This window comes from Erithacus rubecula, assembly GCF_903797595.1.
Source record: "Erithacus rubecula genome assembly, chromosome: 4".
In the NCBI taxonomy this organism is placed as follows: domain Eukaryota; kingdom Metazoa; phylum Chordata; class Aves; order Passeriformes; family Muscicapidae; genus Erithacus; species Erithacus rubecula.
The window spans coordinates 47,875,159-47,893,225 of NC_136686.1; the positions used below are offsets into that span (position 1 = coordinate 47,875,159).

The 18,067-nt window shown below is 42.2% G+C and overlaps 1 protein-coding gene across 2 annotated transcripts; it reads right to left on the bottom strand.

Annotated features, from left to right (window-relative positions):
• Positions 1 to 14,692: 14,692 nt before the first annotated feature.
• On the bottom strand, positions 14,693 to 17,653 carry FEZF1 (FEZ family zinc finger 1). 2 transcript variants are annotated; one of them, XM_079304461.1, is made up of 5 exons: positions 17,161 to 17,653; positions 16,789 to 17,010; positions 16,485 to 16,619; positions 16,054 to 16,186; positions 14,693 to 15,451 (listed from the first exon to the last, which is right to left on the bottom strand). In XM_079304461.1, exons 1-5 carry the CDS (start codon positions 17,584 to 17,586, stop codon positions 15,147 to 15,149), a joined length of 1,221 nt encoding a protein of 406 aa, XP_079160587.1. In that variant the 5' UTR covers positions 17,587 to 17,653; the 3' UTR covers positions 14,693 to 15,146. The 2 variants fall into 2 exon arrangements, with proteins under 2 accessions (XP_079160587.1, XP_079160586.1); XM_079304460.1 differs by having other exon boundaries at positions 16,789 to 17,653.
• Positions 17,654 to 18,067: the final 414 nt, after the last annotated feature.

Sequence of the window (18,067 nt, forward strand, 5' to 3'; positions counted from 1 at the left end):
CATTTCTACTGTGAGAAAGTGAGCTGCTTGCCCAGTCCTTGGTGTTAAGATTTCCACACAATCTCAGCTCCATTTGAAACCTGCTTTTGAGGTCAAACTTTGAGGAGATGAATATTTCATGTAACTGGGGTTCTGGGACCAGGAACTGAACCCAATCACTAAAACTAGTATCTGTCATGGTCTGGTTTTCCTCCTTTCCATTCCAGAGCAGCATGGAAGAAAGCTCAGTCCTACAAATAGGTAAGGACAGCACTATTCATTAGCATTCAGCTATTATTTTACACAAGCCATCTTTTATAAGTTCTGTCTAATAGCATCAGGTATTGCAACTAACTATAAAAATCCTCAAGCCTTTCACTTTTTCATTTTATTTTGTGCTCTTCTGTCATTTGTTCCCTGTACATTATTGTTATTCAATTACTACATGACATTTCTGCTGTTATATTTTCTGTTAGAACCTGAAAGAAATTGGTGAGGAAATCTAAGAGCCTGTGAAAAGAGCATGAGCCTCCTTTCTGACTCTGGGAAATACAAATAGCGATCATTACTAGCTAGATCTATTTTAGAGATGAAAAATAACACCTAGGAGCAATATCTCTCTTTTTCTCACACAGAGAAAGAAAACTTCTGCCACCATAGCATCTTTCCAAGCCACTTCAGCTATCTAGCATCCAGCCCAAAGCAGCTTCTCTGGGAGCAGAGATCCTGGCAGGGTACATCAGACCCAGCACACAGTCCAGTTCTGCCATTCTGATGAACTATGTGGGGTTTAATTAACAGATGTACTACCCCTAGGACAGAAATCTGACAGCCAAACTCATTTTCCATGGGCTAATTAATCTCACTCAAACCCTTCATTTTCCCTGTTTATTAGGGACCAACCTTTGTTGGTCATATTATTCTTAATTCACAATTAAACCAGCAGCTATTAACGTCACACAAAAAGAAACCAAACTCAAAATTACTCTTTTGCCTCCCATATTCAAACAACTACATTTGCCTGAGTAGTGTCCTGAAAACATATCCATGATTTAGCTCTCATGTCTTACCAATCATTTACTTCTGTTCCACACAAATTCTGTGTTGTGTCGTATTATTTTTATTAAAAATTATTTTAAATTAGAGATGGAATCAAGGAGCAAAGAGAAAAGTTGCATGCCAATGCCAAATTATTCTGCAAGTATCCTATGTATAAACCTCCATAGCCTCTTTTTTTATCACACATACTTTGTGTTTAATTGTGGTTATGAAGTTACTAGGAAATTACTGTCTCTGCTTAAATTCTGTATTGTTCTGCCTGTAAGACACTGCTTTGCTCACTTTTTGTTAAAGGATATTTCTGATATTGTTTTAGTAACCACCCTAAAATCTAGGTGCCAAATTCCAGTCTAAATTTAGAGAAATAGTCTGGGCCATTTTTGCATCCATAGTAATTATAGTGGAAAAGCTCAATAATGACCATATTTTGCCTTTCCCAGATGGGAAGCTAGCTGACTCTCTCCAAGGCAAGTGTAGAAGATGCCTGATATTTTGGCTGTGAGGATAAGCTGAGGCTTTGGGCTCCAGCATGAGTTTAACCCCTGAAGTATGAAACAAGGCATAAACCAAGGTCCAAGAAAACATATTTTCTACTGTTGGACTCAGTGATCTTTCCAACCTTAATGAATATACAGTTCTACGATATTCAAATTGCTGATTATTCACAATCCTTTAAGAGTATCCATCTACAACTTTCCATTGCTCTAAGTGATCTCATCAAGGTGTTATTGCATCACTAGAAAAAAATGAAATGACCATGGCTCTTGTGCAGATTAGTGCCAGCAATGCGTTCTTCAAGGACATCAGAAAACAGAAGCTGAAGAGACATGAAGTAGAAAGAGTTAATGATGTTAATCTTGGCAGGATCTGCTCCAACTAAGTGGTCTGCAATCCAGGAAGCTGCTCATTTCTGAAGAGTGTTGGGCAAAAAGACAGAGATATCTGCAGAGCAAGGGGCTCAAGTGGCAAGCTCACTGAAGCAGAGAGGGAAAAACCAGATAGGTTGTTTATGCCATTTGAGTCCTATTGTTTTGTCAAGAAAAGGGCCCTTCATACAGAGAAGTGTGTTGTGTGAGAGAAGCAGGAACCCACAGAGGCAGCTAGTGAGTGGGTAACCCAGTTATACTTACTAAAATGAGAATAGCTGTTTCACTGATAAATGTGACATGGTGATGGTAAAGATCACAGGAGGGTGACACTCAAAAAAAAATACAAAAGAAATCAATATCATAGGACAACTTCCTATTAGAAAAAATAATCATTGGAAAGCTACAACAAGCTGTTCAGAGGAGCAGAGAGAAATACTCACTAGCACCAGTTGAATACATAGTATAAACAGAGAGGTAGTACCTGCAAATAATTATCAACACACAAAATGCAGCAGTATGGCACCAGACATTTTAATGTAAAAACAGAACCAAGTAGCAAAGACATTGCAGATTTTTTATCAGATGTAGGCTACATCATGCAGGAAAGAAAAGTATAATTAGAGAAGCTATGTATAAAGTGATACAAAGCAAAACATTTTGCATTACCCCACACAGAAAAACAGAAAAACAGATTTAAAATACTAGAAACTTCTTTGTGGTAAAGCCTATGCAAATATCTAAACAGATACAGGGGAAAAAAAAAAAGGACCTTTAAAATAAATGTTGATATGAAAATTTGCATTTGTTGAGAAATAAGGTAGATAAAGTTTAGCTAATTCCATGAGATTATTATATTTTGGTAAGTTTGATTACGAGGGTATACAACCCAGAAGGCACCTAAAAAAAAATTCTACCAATGTCTGGTTTTCCATACAGGAGGACATACTTGCAAACAGAGCACATAAAGGTTGATGTGTTTGCTAAAACTGGTAAAGGACAGCTCATAGTTGGAAGAAAAAAAGTTTAAAACAGAGGGTATTGCTGTTATTAGCAAGACTAATTAGTCATAACATTTCTGAATGTCTCTATTTTCTGAAGAATGCATAGTATGAGGGTGGAATTGGTAACTGGTGCATGTGACCATGTGCCTACCACATTTCTTGCCAATTCTAATTGCCAAGACAAACAAAAAAAACCCCAACCTTTATTTATATTATTAAATATTCTTATTCTCCAAAAATAGAGTAGCTGCATACAACCTGCCCAGTGGGAATAAATACTAATAAATACTAATCCTTAACTATGTTTGGGAATTGCTTGTCTGGCCCTCACTAAACCATGTTAGTGACTGGACTAACAATCTGAGAGATCAAGAAGATTCCCCCAGATCTATTCAACTATTTTGGAGCTAGCCAGTATTCACTGTTCTGTACACAACCTGTACAGAGTTTTCCTTTTGCTAAAGGAAGCTGTGGTATTTATGTTTCCATTCTGATAGTGCATTGAGAAGGAGGAATTCATGCAAGCCAAGGGCTCATGTGCAAGAGAACCTGACAGAACCAGGCACTCAGGCTGGGTAGTAAGACACAGGTCTCTACAGGAATGCACAAAGCTCCAGACCTAGCATCCAGAAATTACTGTATGGCTGCAGACTTGAACGAGTATACACAAAGTACTTTTTTTCTCTACGTGAGTGTGAGGGAGAAAGGAGGTGGGGAGTAAAGAATTACTTACTTATGGAAAGGGAAATAATGAAAAAAACAATTTTGTAATCTTGGGTTTTCCCAAAAACCTCCTGCTGAATTTCCACTGTTTGCTTTCAATTACCAGCCACAGAAAACAATTGCTTAAATCTCTGCCCTTCATATCTAAATCATCAAGCAAAGGTTTAGTTAAATTGGATTTCACAAAAATGACAGGATCTGTCAGTAACTTTAACAATGAAGATTTTCTCCTGTGTCTAGTTTTACATGCCAAGTTTCTTTCTGCTTAGCTACAGTCTTAGACATTATCTGTGTAATTCCAGTGCAAAAGCCTAACATAGGCTGTTCCTTCAAAGCTGGGAGGGGTCTGTTTTGTATTACAGTTTTATAGCTAGAACAGGTGTTCTAGTCCCCCAGCTCATCATCATGAGGAGTATGCTCCTCTTAATTAAGAGAGTCTATCGTTCAAGGATATCTTGTTATGACCCACTTTTGTCTTTAATATGGACAAATAGAAAATGATAGCATTAGGGGTCAGAATGGGATTTAAAAATCAGCCCATGGTTTTGAATTCCATCTGTCTTCCTTGACAACAGGTTCCTTTACTGGTGTGATGAAGGTTCAGGTCAGAAGGAACCAATACCAAAGTAGCTTCTCAACTCATAGATACTGAATTCTCACATATTTCTGTGTGTCAAAGACCAGGACGATCTCCTGGCTTGGGAAAGCAAAGAAACAAAATGAAAGGAAATTATACTTCATTCCCAAGGATCACATGGGGGCTGAGTCTTGACAGTGCACACAAAAAAACCCTTGAATACTGAGGAATCTTTCAACAGAAAGCTCAAAGATGACCTGAATTAGATTCCTAAGGATCAACTCACGTTTCAAACACTCCCTTTTACTGGATAACAGCATGTACAATATGCCCCAAGAAAATTAGCAACTCCTTTATGGTGTTATTAGTGTTAATAGCTAATGATCTATGAAAGCAACAGACAGTTGTAGAATCAGGATTTTTTTACAATTGATTAATTTAATCTTAATTTGTTTCTGTTTCACTAAGAAGCTGCCACCTTATTCTGAGCTACAACTGTGGCAATTAGCAGCAGTATCCCACTGTGAGTATGAGGTTGATTGCATGGTACATCTGCAAAGGAATGACACTGCCCAGATATCTACTGAAGAGATCAGACTACTAACCCCAAAAATCCAGGATTAACCATAAATATTTATTTGGCAGCACATTCTGAAATAGACGATATTATGGTAACATTTTATGGGTGGGAAACATTCTGTCCTTCTACTAATTATACCCACAATTGTTGATGATTATTTTAGCTCAGTTGGTCACAGCACAATACTAATAATGCCATGATTGTGTATTCAACCACAGTATGGGCCATTCATTTAAGAGCTGGGCTTGGTGATCCTTGTCTAACTCAAATTATTCTGTGATTATTAGCAATATAAAAGGAATATTTAGATTTTTTGAGACACACTTTCACCTTCCTCTCTTTCTATTTTCAAAGTGCTTATGATTTGGATTTTAACATAACATCTTCCCAAAACAATTACATACCAAAGTTGATAATATTTCAGCATATCCACATTATCATCTTTCAAATATTCATGTCTCATATTGATTCAACTGAAGCTGGTGGCAAAATATAAGTTCCATGAAGCTTGTCTGAACTTTTAATAAAAGTAAGTTATTTTATTAAAAACTGCACAACAGTTTTCAGTATTATATACAATTTGAGAAGGGGATTTTAAAAATCTGTACCTAAATTGTGAAGATTTTCTGCTGCTCATTCTGAATAATTCATTTTGCAATGACACAGAATACTTCAGTGTGTCATCAGATTTTTAGAAAGAGTAACAGAGTAAAACTATAAGATGCTCCAGAACATCCAGATCAGTTTGGATAAGGTGTTCCTGACAACATGGAAAGCCCTTTGGAAATGGAAAATTATTAGTTACAAACTGAGCACACTGAAGGACCCTAAACCATTTTTAAACTTTTTTAGATTCCTGATAACACAAGAAAATTGTCTTCCAAAAATTTTTTGTCCTACTACTTGGGTTCAAAGGAGAGAAGGGTTGGGGGTATTTTTCATTCCATTTAATAGGATTTAAATTCCAATCTCAGGGGGGGAAAAATCAACAATCTTCGCACAAAAAAAAAAAAAATACTCCTCTCAAAAGCCTCAGAAACTCTCAGTGGGGTCAGCACAATATAATTTTACATTGCCTTTTCAATACCAGGCCTTTTTTTACCAGACCTTTTCAGCCTGGCAGAAGCCTCGGTGCCTGAGATCAAGGGTCTCCAAATACAGTTCTTCATTGTGAGGGCAGCACGCAGCTACAAGTGCAGCTGCCACGTTGAGGAGGTGTCAGATGACTTACAGTGACTTTGCCCTGGCACATGGGCTGCCAGTTAATTCGGGTTGCTCAGTGCAGGGAAGAGAGCAGGAGTGTGTCTGCAGTCATCACCACCAGCTCATCACGTTCTCAGCTTCTCATCTGACCCAGCCCCAGCAGTCTTGAGATCACTGTGAGACTCCTCTTGGCTTCCCAGGGTGGATATAAGGTATGGTGGCTCTCAAAGATTTGAAGAAATTTGTGGGTATCCCAGTGTGAAGAAGGTTCTTTGCACTTGTTGCAAATATCTCATGCATAAAGCAAGAAGCATTCCTTTTGTACAAATTCATAAAATTCAAAGTATCATACATTGAGTGGGAAATATGGGGAAGTTTATATAATTATATTTTCTTATGCTAGCCTTCCCTGGGTAAATACAATTACATCCCTGTACTGTTATTTTCAAATATAAATTTTTGGTGAAAAAATACAGGTATCCAAAAGAAATTCCTCTTCAAGGAAGATACTCTTTGAAAGCCAACCAAGAACAGGTTTCCTGATTATCCCAAATAGTTGTAAATTTTTAACAATTCAATAAAATCTAATTAATTTGGGAATATTTTTAAAGAGATGGGAAAAGTCTCCTATGCACTTTATTTTTCTGCACAAGAATCCAGAACTTTTCTGTTCCCTCGGCTGTTCTAGCTATTAGAAATAACAACTGTTTTGACATTACCTGCAGCAGGTACAGCCTATCTGCCCAGACACTTTGCTAACAGGCTGGAAGTCTTCACAGTAGAATACAGACACAACCATGTGCTCCAAAAAAAATTCATTCCAGCCTTCACTGATGGGAGCTCTAGGTTTCTTAAAATCTACCAGGTGCAAGCAAAAATAGCGTTTGGCAATGAAATCTAACAATTGTAAGAATTCAGCTCATCCAGCAGGAGGAAGTCCTTAATTTGCACAACACAAGAAAGACTATACTCAGATCCAAGGGGAAAGCTGAAAACAAGAAAGCCACACAGTATTTTTACATGACAGTATTTTTCCTCTCTCTAAAATGAGACACTGTGCAGCCAGGAATGAAAGACACAAGCTGCCAGTGATTACACCACATACTCACTAGGCAGCAGGACTGGGATTCCATCCCTGCTTCCAAAGCTGAATGTGTGCTCCACTGCCCCCAGCTAGAACAGCAGCTCTGTTCCCTCTGATTGCCTGACCCAGGAGGGCAGGGAAAGGACTCCTTTATGCTCACTGTTCTGCCAGCCACATGAGTGTTTTCATATCAGCTGCAAAGCAAACTAGGAGGCATGGAGAGTGCTTTCACTCAACAAACTCCATGGCCAAAGGACTAGGATGGCTCCTACAATGCAGGTTTGGTGCTGTGAGCCACACAAAGCAGGATACAGCTTCTGGCTGTGTGGATTGTAACCTTACCACCAAATTACTGTGCAAAAAGTGGTCACTATCACCATAGGCTGGGATTTCACCTTGTTCCCCCAGAAGACATCATAGACAATGATGCTTCAGCAGCTGGATTGTTTCAGAAGGCTGCTAGAACTGCAGACTGTCTGCACTAAAGGTAGTATCTAACACAGTAGGGACTGAGTCTCTTTTTTTGTGCTGCTAGAGGCACCTATGCCTCTCCATTGATGTATAGAAAATACAGATATTTTTGTTCATTTACTTCCTATTAAGATGTCCAAAGGCATAAGCATTGCTCAAGGTAGACAGGCTGGTTTGACTTACACCTTGAGCAAGATTTTTCTGAACTTTGCTAACAAGAAAAAAAAATCTGGAAAACAAAATTATTTATAACCGAGTTACTCCATGTTGCAAGAGGCAACCACTTGATTATAAAAATGGGTGAGGGGGTAACTATATCTAAACCTTGGATAAGACAGTGGGACACCTTGCAAGTTGTGCTGCATGCTGCTTAGGAAATAAAAACAAAAGCCCAAAGAGATTTGTAAAAGAAGAAGATGGCTTGTACAAAGAACATGACCAAAAAACTGTCTGGGAAAGTAGTAATGCTGCTTAGCAAATAATTTCACAATTCCGGAATTCATCTTAATTTTTGCACTAGGGTGAAACCAAGATCTTTCAAAAGTACTGCAGCCCCACTCTGAGTAACCAACAGTCCTTTTGTGACACTTAAATCCCAGAATCAGGAATATTAAAAATCTGGAGACTGGGGAAGGCTCCTGAAATGTTTGACACCGACATTAAATTAAAATAAATTAAAATATTTCTACCTGCCTATGAGTTGCTTAAGTACAGTAAGATATTTTTTAATTAAACCACTTCTAAAAAGGCATTTCTCTTGCAAACTAAATACTGAGAACCTGTCACAAAACCAATCACTTGCTGCAGATTTGGGACCCCCATCCAATGTCCATTTCCCTCCCTGATCTAACAACTTTTTGACATTCATGCAGAGAAGCAGTCCAAGGAGAGCAAGGATAGATACTCTTGTTTAATAATACAGGACAGGTGGTCCTGAAGTGCTTGAAAGCATGTGAAACAGAAGGGGTTTTTTGGATGTGAGCACAACCCTCGCGGGTAAGAACCCAACCCAGCAGTCTCTTCCTTGCCCTTAAGCTGGTTATCTCTGGTTAGAAGAAAATTCCTCCAAATGGAGCAAGTTTTTATATCAATGTTTTGTCAACATCTACTTGCAAACTTCTACAGCCATACATAAATGCTGATTTGTAAAAGGAATTTCTACAAAAAATTATTCAGAAAAAGAATCCTATAAAATAACACCTTCTGTAATTAGTCTAGAGAGAGATGAAAGTTAAATTAATAAATGCAAATTGGCTGTGTTGTACTCCTTTGCCTGCATAAATTAAAATAGCTCTTTGCACACTGTAACATTCACAAGTTGGTTTGCAGTGCAATAACATTCAGCATCAGGCAGGATATACAAAAATTGCTGATTGCTTTTTCAAGAAACATGAGTTTTGCATTGATGAGGACTCAGCTGCCTGTCTTGTGGCAGTTTTGTTTTGGGGTAATTCAGTCTCTACTGTAGCTATAATCCTTATATATTTCACTATTTTCACAAAGAAAATGTAGCTGTACACTGCTTTTCTAAAGGTGTGTGATAAGCAGCACACTCCACAAGAAGAGAAGAAACACTGTTTGTAGGGAAGGGTGTTTGCTTCTTAGAACTTGCAGATCAAAACAGTCTATGACTTAATTATATAGAATCATAATAATTACATGTTGCCCACAAAAGTAATTATGAATTTGTTTTGGTCTTTACCTAAAAGTTCTAGCTAGTGCTACTGCATCTTTTCAAACTGGATAAATTTGAAATGTATGTCATGAATTTGAAAAAGTCATCTAAATTAAATTCACTGTCTCTCTTGAACAGCTTATGCAATGCAGTAGCATTACTGGGCATAAGCAACCACTGGCCCTCAGCTTTTAGTATGCAGTTAAAGCAGCCAAAAGTGGTTTTAAAAAGCATATTCTTGTTTATGTTATGCAGATTAATATATTTGCTGGCAAATAAAAAGAACAAATGGTTATGTGATTCCTGTATTTTTCTCATTTCCTCCTTTTAAGAGGAAATATATTGTTCCTTTTAAAATATACTAGGTTAAAAAAATAAGGTTTCCATTTCTTTCTTCTTTTCTAGTGAAAACAGGAAAAATGCACAAGTTATTATTTAAGAGATGTTTCTTATATAAAGTTAAATATTTTTCTAAATATATTGTTGTTCAGATTTTGTTTAACTCCTTCAGCAGACATTGCATTACAAATTCTTGCTTGCTCAGAAAAAAAAATCACCTGAACTCATTTATTGTCCAAGAGTTCTTCACTATTTTTGTTTATAAAGTTTGTTCTTGTTCAAGGTTATTTTTATAAAATCTGAGTTATGCAAGGTTTATTAAGTGGAGGTATACTTTCTTTAGATGTTTCATGGTAATATCAAGAGATCTTCTGGGAGTTTAGCAATATTTTGAAAATGTTTCTTTCTGTGACTTCTGTTGTATTTAATGCCTATAAGCTAAAATATTGTGAATCAAAGTTCCTCTTCCATGTTCTGTCAGTCCACAACTAAATCTTATATTCCCATCCCTAAAAATAAAAACTTACCTGTACTGTTGCAGATAAGTTGCTCGGGTGTACATTTGCAAAGTATTGCTCTTCCATTTTCCACACAAAATAAAACTTGCTTATTAATTTTTCGTATAATTATTCAAAAAAATCAGAAAAGCAATGCATTTCCTATGTATTTTAATTCATTGGTAACTGAAGATGATTTTTTAGAATTCACATAATAATGGTGGTGAAATATTAACCATCTCAAACACAAAAAAGGAAGGAGTTTTTTGTATTTCCACGGGCATGGTTATAGGATTTAATACCATGCCTAATCAAATAGGCAAGGATTTGACTACAACTGAGTGACTGTACAGTGGAGATATTAAATAACTTCCATGGAAGCTTCAAAGGAGGACAAAAGATAGACACATCTTGTACTTCATAGTACAGCTACAAGTTTTTAAAAGAGAAGGTTTATATTGTATCAAGAGTTGCAGAGTACAGAAGCAAAAGAACTTTCTGCAAACTGACAGGACTAGGGGTGAGTCCAGCCATCTGTTGCAGAGGGTCACAGTGTGCTGTGCAGCCCCAGTGTTATCCAAAAGTCATCCAGCCTGTAGCCTTGAGCCAGGAAGAGAAGGGGGACCCATCCCAGAGTGGAGCTGGAGCTGCCACTGCTTTTGTGGAAGATATGGGAATTACTACTAAATAGTTACTACTACAGCTGCCAGCGGGGTACAACAGAATTCTCCCTCTGTACAGATGGTACCTGAGCAAACTAGTAGCTAAGCAGAGAGTGGGTGGAAAGATTTACATAATTGTAGAGTTATAACTATTTGTTATTAGCATGCCAAAACCCTGGGAGCAAGTTAAGTCCCTTCTTCCTTTACCAAACTCCAGAGAAAAAAATGGTGACTGTCCCATTCTAAGTATGGCAGAGGAGGTACAGGGTTAGGAGCATTTTCTAATTGCTAGTTGTCCAAATAAACTGTTCTGGTACTAAGCTGTGAGCAACATTTTAGATGGCTCTGGACGAATTTGTTGAATTTTGTTTAATCTCTCAATTTTCACCACTGTATTTGTAAAGACTGGGAATAAAAAATGATTTAAAATCATAAAAATTATTTTTAAAATACTTCCTTGAAAAAATACTGTCCAGTATTCATTTTGGGCACATTTAGATGTGCTGGATTTCTGTATAACTTCCCATGAAGCACTGAATTATTTTGAAAGCTATTAAAAAGTTGTGGATTTAGTTTATATTTTGACATCCATGTTTTTTTTTAAAAAAAAAAAAAAAAAAAACAGGAACAGAATCACATCACTCTAATCCCGACCCCCACCAACAAAAAACCCCACAGACATTATTATTAATACCTTTGGTTTTTGGTTTTGGTTTTTTTTTTTGAGAGGGGGAGTGTTTTTTCCTGTTGTTCAGAAGTGTCTAATCATGAATAAAGCCCTAGCAAAACAAGTCAATACCATTGCAGCTTGAGAAGGAGCTTTGATGCTGTGAGAAGATCCTGCTGTGCTGTATTTTATTTCTACAGCAACATACAACAGCTTTGGTAATTCTCTCTCAGAGACATGACACTTTTAGTATTGGCACATGCTAACAAAACTGCAGCATCTGACAAGCACAGAAGAAATTCAGTCCCATCTGAGAAATCCTGGGTGGGGATGAAGATAGAGGGCAACAGCTCCTCTTTTACGAGGGTGTCTGCTCCAGGATCCCATAGGCACCAGATCTGGCTGCCTTTCATTCAGCACTGAAGTGATGCTGTTGTGGTTGGTGGGAGATGGGCTTCACTGCTGTCAGGATGCTAATCTCAGCTCTGCAGCTCTGGATTTTAGCAGAGCCAGACACACCAAGGCTCTTCACCTCTGAGCATCCATGAGGGACTAGTAGAATAAGGCTGACCAGTTGTCACACAGAATACAAATCATATGGCAATGATGCTGATTGGCACACAGAAATGAGAACATAAAACCTTTCCTTTAGGTACAGATGAATCAATTTCTCCTATCAAAAAGTATTCACACACACACAAAAAAAAAAAAACCAACTAAAAATTAAAATTTTGTCTGTAGCAAGGAAGCTGTTAATAGTTCTACTTTGGATATGCATAATATTTTAGCTTTTGTCTCTCATGATTTCACCAGCTTTGAATTGCCTCTGACCATTAACTAGAAATTCACTTGACCTGAGATTAATCTTGAAAGAGAGGAAATGAAAGGTAATTCTGTGCAGGCCTTCCAAGACATGAATTAATACCAGTCTTTGACACAAACATGGTTTTATATAGTGAAATGACAAATGAGCTATCCTCATCTCCCTGTGAAGTCCCACATAGGTAGTGTTTACTCTGAGATATCTAGGAGGAAAAATGCTTATGTATATGCTCATCATTGGCTTTCTCTGCTTCACCTTGGAATAAAGCTAGAGTGCCTCATTTCCACTCCATATCAAAACATGGTCACCCCTGCAAGTGTGTTCCTTAGCAAAATATTGTTCTTCATCAGGAAAACATAGAAGAATCCAGATTATGCAGTAACTGCAGGAGAAAGGAGAAAAGGCAAAAAACCCAATTATTGTTTGCAAATATGTAAATGGTCTGTGGTCAAGCAACACTGAAAATTCTCTTTCCTCTATCCATAGAAAAGGGAAAAAATTATAGCTTCTGCATGGGAAGGGCTGAGACTTCATTTCTCTATCTGAAGGAAACTATCTGAAAGGAAAAACTATCTGAAGGAAAAAAACTGAGCGCAGACATCTGGGTAACCAGTGCACATAATCTCTAGTAGTATCTTCGGGCTTCATGTATGTGTTTGATTTAAAGCTGATGTTATGTGGTCATCACAAGTTGGCCAGATTATATCCTCCTTTTGTTTCACCATATATTTACATTCATATCCCTTTGTCACGATATAAAATACTTTTGGGACTTATCCAGTATTTCTACAGTGTTTGAATGGTTTCAAACTGGTTAAAATAGTCGCAAAATTAAGATATTTAGCAAGGCCAAGTATAGCTTCAGTACCTTGTACTATCACACTTGCTCAGCAATACGAAAAGCAAGTTGAACTTTGCTTAAATAAGAAAAGAAACTGGGCTTCTGCTTTGAAATATTTCCTTCAAGCAGAGCCTCAGAGGAATGGCACACCCGCATCAAACCTGTGGCATCTTTTGGACTCTTTACCTGTCATTACATGTTGCACAAGTTTTCCTTTTAACTAGCAATACGCTGCAGCCGCCTGAATTGGGGAAAAAAAAAGATTTATGGAAGCTAAGATTACACTCTTCTAGTCCCAGGATCCGAGCAGAGCTGAAGAGAGGTGTCCATAGGGACGGACCCTCAAAGGACACCTGCTCTGCCACTGCAGCTCTACAGGAGCCTCTTCTCCCTGCCCTCTTCGTCCCGACTTCTGGTTTACTGGAAGTTGCTTCAAGGGTGTCTCACCTCCCCTTCTTCCAGCCCCTGCTGCCGCAGTGCCCCGGGAAACGTGGGGAGCGGCTCGCTGTTTCCCCGAGGTTTGCGACCCCACGCCGCTGCGCAGCCAGCGCATGTCAGCGGGTGCGCGGAGCACCCTCCATCCAAATCATCGCCTCTTTTCCTCTGGAGCAGGGCAATAGCGGCGCCCCGAGGGGCTGAGCCCTGCGGGATGGCGCGGGGTCTGCCCGAGCTGTGGATCTGACCTGTTGCTTTGCTTTTTGCAAGCAGAGCCGGCGGCTCGGGAGATTACCGCGGTAATCGGACACGCGTGAAGGGAAAGAGAGATGCGCTGCCCCTCTCAGCCTCTTGGAAAGGCGCACAGTGCTGACCAGAGCCGCCGGCCCCAGCTTGAGGACCACGGCTGCTGGCTGCGGACACCCCCGGGGAACGTGCCAGGAGGGAGCGCCGCCTGCAAGGCGACATCCTCCTCTTGAGTGGAACGCGTTGGCTACGGCTGAACCACGACCCCTCGCCAAAGGCCAAAACCCTGGGAGGCCTCCAGGAGTACAAGGTCTGAGCGGCATCTGGGATGTCACATCACCCGTTCTTGCAGGCTCACTCCGGGGAAGACCCGCAGACGCTCCTGACAGATCTGCAGAGTGGGGCGAATCCCCAGCGCCCGCGGGACACCCTCCCTTCTCCCGGACCGCCCCGCAGGGAAGCACGGCCCGGCCCCTGTCCGAGAAGAACTCCCGAAGGGGGGCTGTGGGCACAGCCGTGAGAGAGCAGAGGGAGGTGAGCGGGCCTGCCTGCCCTTCCAGGGGGGTACCACCCATCTTCCGTGCCTGGTTCGGTTATCCCGGGAGCGGCATAATCCCAGGAAACCCCCTCCCACCGCTCCTCAGCCGCCCACCGACGGGCGGGCTGTGCTTTCAAGGCTCGTCTTGGCAGAGTCTGTTGAGCAGCTAATAACATAACAACCCTGCTTTGATCAATTCGAACTAATTACCCCTCTTAATTAAAGTCTTTAGCGGTTGTTTCAGTGTTTTGGCAAGGGCGAGGAGAGCTTTGCCGTGCGGCAGCGCCAACGCCGCGCTCCCCGCCCGCCCGTCCGCGCCGCAGCCCACGCCGCCGCAGACACTCCTTGGCAAAGATTTATTTCCATCGGGTTAACGAATTCTTTTTTTTTTTTTTTTTTTTTTTTCCTCTCAACGTGCAAGAATCAATGCGAAATTTAAATCCGTACATAGAGAACAGTTGTGTCCATATAGATACGATATTCAGGGGGAGAGGGAGAGGAGGAAACCAAGAAGGGTGGGATAACCAGCAGACAGCGAAGGCAGGGCAGGATCGACACAAGGGGAATATATATACATCGAAATAATTAAAGTGGTGCAGCATTCCCGGCTCGGGTAATACAGATTCCCAAATAAATACAGCAGAAATTGGCTTGGCGCTTTTTTTTTTGTTTGTTTGTTTTAGCCATCTCTCCACCTGAGATGCAACGACAACAAAAAAAAAATGTCTGTAAAGAACAAAGAAAAAATTAAAAAAAAAATAGGAAACACCAGTCCCATTAACGTTTTTCGCTATATGGAGCATAATACACAAAACCGCATAACAGGTGCATGCAAAGAGGCGGTGGGGCTCGCCCCGGCGGGGCCGGCGGCCGCCCCTCACGGCTGCAGCGGCGGCGGGCCCTGCAGCAGCGCCCCGGGCGGGGGCGGCGGGTCGGGCCCCCCCAGCTCGGCGGGCGGCTGGGGCAGTCCCAGGGCGCTGTCATGCAGCTTACGGACGTGCTTCTTGAGGTCAAAGTTCCTGCAGAAGCCTTTGCCGCAGGTGGGGCAGGTGAAGGGCTTCTTGTCGTTGTGGGTGTGCATGTGGAAGGTCAGATTGTACACCTGGTGAAAAGCCTTGTTGCAGATATTGCACTTGAACTGCTTCTCCCCGCTGTGAGTCAGCTTGTGGTTTTTGTAATTGCCTGGGAATGAGACAAGAAAGGTAAATGGATCTGGATTTGAAAGACGGACATGAAACAGACGAGAAAAGATAAAAAACCCCAAACTCTCTCCCATCACCAGAGCTCTGCTTTAGGATAAAACGACCGCAAACTTCCCGCCTTCTCTCCATCCTCCCCACGGCTGTTGCACTTAACAGACAACGAGGAAAACATCGAATAATCCAAAATCACGACAGTTACAGAAATAAAACCCCTGGGTTTAGGCTTTACGGCAACGCGGGGAGAAAAAGTAACTAAATTGTTGTGTTTGGAGCTGGAAATAAGAGGCGAATTCGTTTGCCGAACCGCGCTAGAAGCTGCATGTTGTGGTGAGGGAGAACAGCCGCTTCCAGCGGAACGACTGCCCCGCCTTTCCCCCAGACAGGGACCCCTGCCCCGCTCCGTGGGGCAGGACATGTGTCGGGGCTAGCCAAACTTAAAATTAACCCAAATATCTAATAATAAAACTTGAACATAAAATAACTCTCCACCACCCTCCCTGTTGCAAATTGTCCCTACACTTGACTTGGCTTGGCTTGGGGAGGAGGAAGCCGGGGAAGAGAGAGGGTGCTGGGGACTGGTACCTTTCTGATGAAATCCTTTGCCACAAAATTCACAGACAAATGGTTTATAGCCGGCGTGTATTCGGGTGTGTGTGTTCAGAGTCGAGCTCCTGTTAAAGGCTTTGCCGCACTGGTTGCACTTGTGTGGCTTTTCCTGGAGGAAAACAAACACCAAGTCACGGCTTGTTGGCTGTCCTGCGGGGTCTGTGTTCTGTTTAGCGGGGTATATGAGTTGATTCGTGGAGTTTTGTGTGTTTAACTCACGGCTCTCAGATGCCGGAGCGGGGCACCCGCCGTACCTACCGCGCTTGAGGCAAACGAAATTTCCCCGCGGCTGCGGATTGGCCGCCCCCCGAGCAGATGTTTCGGAGCGGCCGGACAAACGCCGAGCTCCCCGAAAAAAGTAAGCGGAGTGTCTTGGGCAGGGAGGAAGGGACAGAGGATGGGCTCACCTGCGTGTGGATGATCTTGTGCCGGCAGAGCGTGCTCGCCTGTCTGAAGCCCTTCCCGCAAACTTTGCAAACAAAGGGTCTGGCTCCCGTGTGCACCGGCATATGGCGCGTTAAGTTATAATGTGCATTGAACACCTTGAAAGAGAAAGCAGACAATAAAATAAAATAAAATTGCGGTTAGAAGGCGGGAGTGCCGAGCGGGAGCCGTCGTTTAAAAATCAAGCAAGCAAGCGACAGACAGCCGGCGGGCAGACGGATGGGGACAGGAGGCTGGGGAAGGGAGGCGGGCTACGGCGCTACTTGCCTTTCCACAAACTTCACACGTGAAAACTTTGGGCTTGCTGCTCGGGGAGCCGCGGCTGAACTCCGACGTCTTATAGGCGATTTTTTCCGAGAGGATCTGAGCGCTTTCTTTCATGTAGTGCTGCAGCTGAGCCTGCGATAAGTCCTTGAAGGCCACCCCCGCCGAGTACTTGTCCACGGTCGGTAGCACCAGCTTGTTCCGCTCCGCCAGGTAAGCTTTGGGCTGCGGGTGCAAGGGAGAGCTGAGGAAATAAGAAGCCACCGGGTGGATGTTGACACTGGAGGACGGGTGACAGGGGCTGTCGCCTCGGTTGAAATAGCACAGGGCTCCCATGGCGTGGAAGGAGGAGTGATTGACCACTCGGGGTCTTACCAGTTTGTACTGCTGCAAGGGCAGGGCATCGCGGGGGAAATCTCCTTTCAAGCTCAGGGCACAGTTCAAGAGATCGCCGCAGCTAAAGGAGGGCGAGGAAGAGGAATCTAAGTGAGCCTTCCTGGGTTCCGCTCCAGCCACCGCCGCTTTGGGCAGGGTGTCGTACGCCACCGGGACAAAGGGGATCATGCAGGGGATGGAGGAGTTGAGGTGCAGAGGATGCTTGGGGTCGCCTTTGGCCACGGAGCCATGGAGGAGCTGCGGGACGGGGATGGAGCGGGGCTCTGGAGTCCGCGCCATGATACGCTCAATGGAGAAGGCGAGTGGCTTGGGCGTGCTGATCATGTTGCTCCTGGCAGTCAGGCTTTCTCTGGACGGAGGAGTCGCTAGGATTTTGGTCGCCGTGTGGTTGCCACTATTGTCCATGGCTGAATTGCATTTGTTCTCCCGGTTTGAGCCGCTCTGGTAGACGCCTCTTTTTTTTCTTTCTTTCTTTCTTTTTTTTTCTTTTTTTTTTTTTTTTTTTTTTTCCCTCTCTCCCCTCTCTCTCTCTCTCTTTCACTTTCTCTGCCCCTTTTCTAGTTACTGATCTGCGAGGATTGAGACCAGCATCACCGCCGCGACCGTCACCACAGCCTCCGCCGGCGGAACCAGCCTTCTCAGTCCAGTGGACTCATGCCAGCCCATCACAGTTTACTTTGGCGCACCAATGACTCGGGACAATCGCTACTTATTTCTATCAATAGAAAGTGTTGTGTCAATAACGCAGCCAAGATCTCGCCAATCGTTAACTTCCAAGAGGAGAAGGTAAACTAGATAATTGCTCAATTCGCTTCCAACAGTCAACAGGAAAAGTTTTTCCCCCCCAGCAAGCGCCTACTTTTCATTGGCGCCCGCGTCTCCCCCG

Excerpts from the sequence above, each read along its gene's own strand:
- FEZF1 (XM_079304460.1), bottom strand. The coding sequence starts at position 17,586 with ATGGACAATAGTGGCAACCACACGGCGACCAAAATCCTAGCGACTCCT. Across the intron at positions 16,620-16,788 it reads CGTGTGAAGTTTGTGGAAAG|GTGTTCAATGCACATTATAA; the intron begins GCAAGTAGCGCC and ends TTCTCTTTCAAG. Across the intron at positions 15,452-16,053 it reads CAAAGGATTTCATCAGAAAG|GCAATTACAAAAACCACAAG; the intron begins GTACCAGTCCCC and ends TCTCATTCCCAG.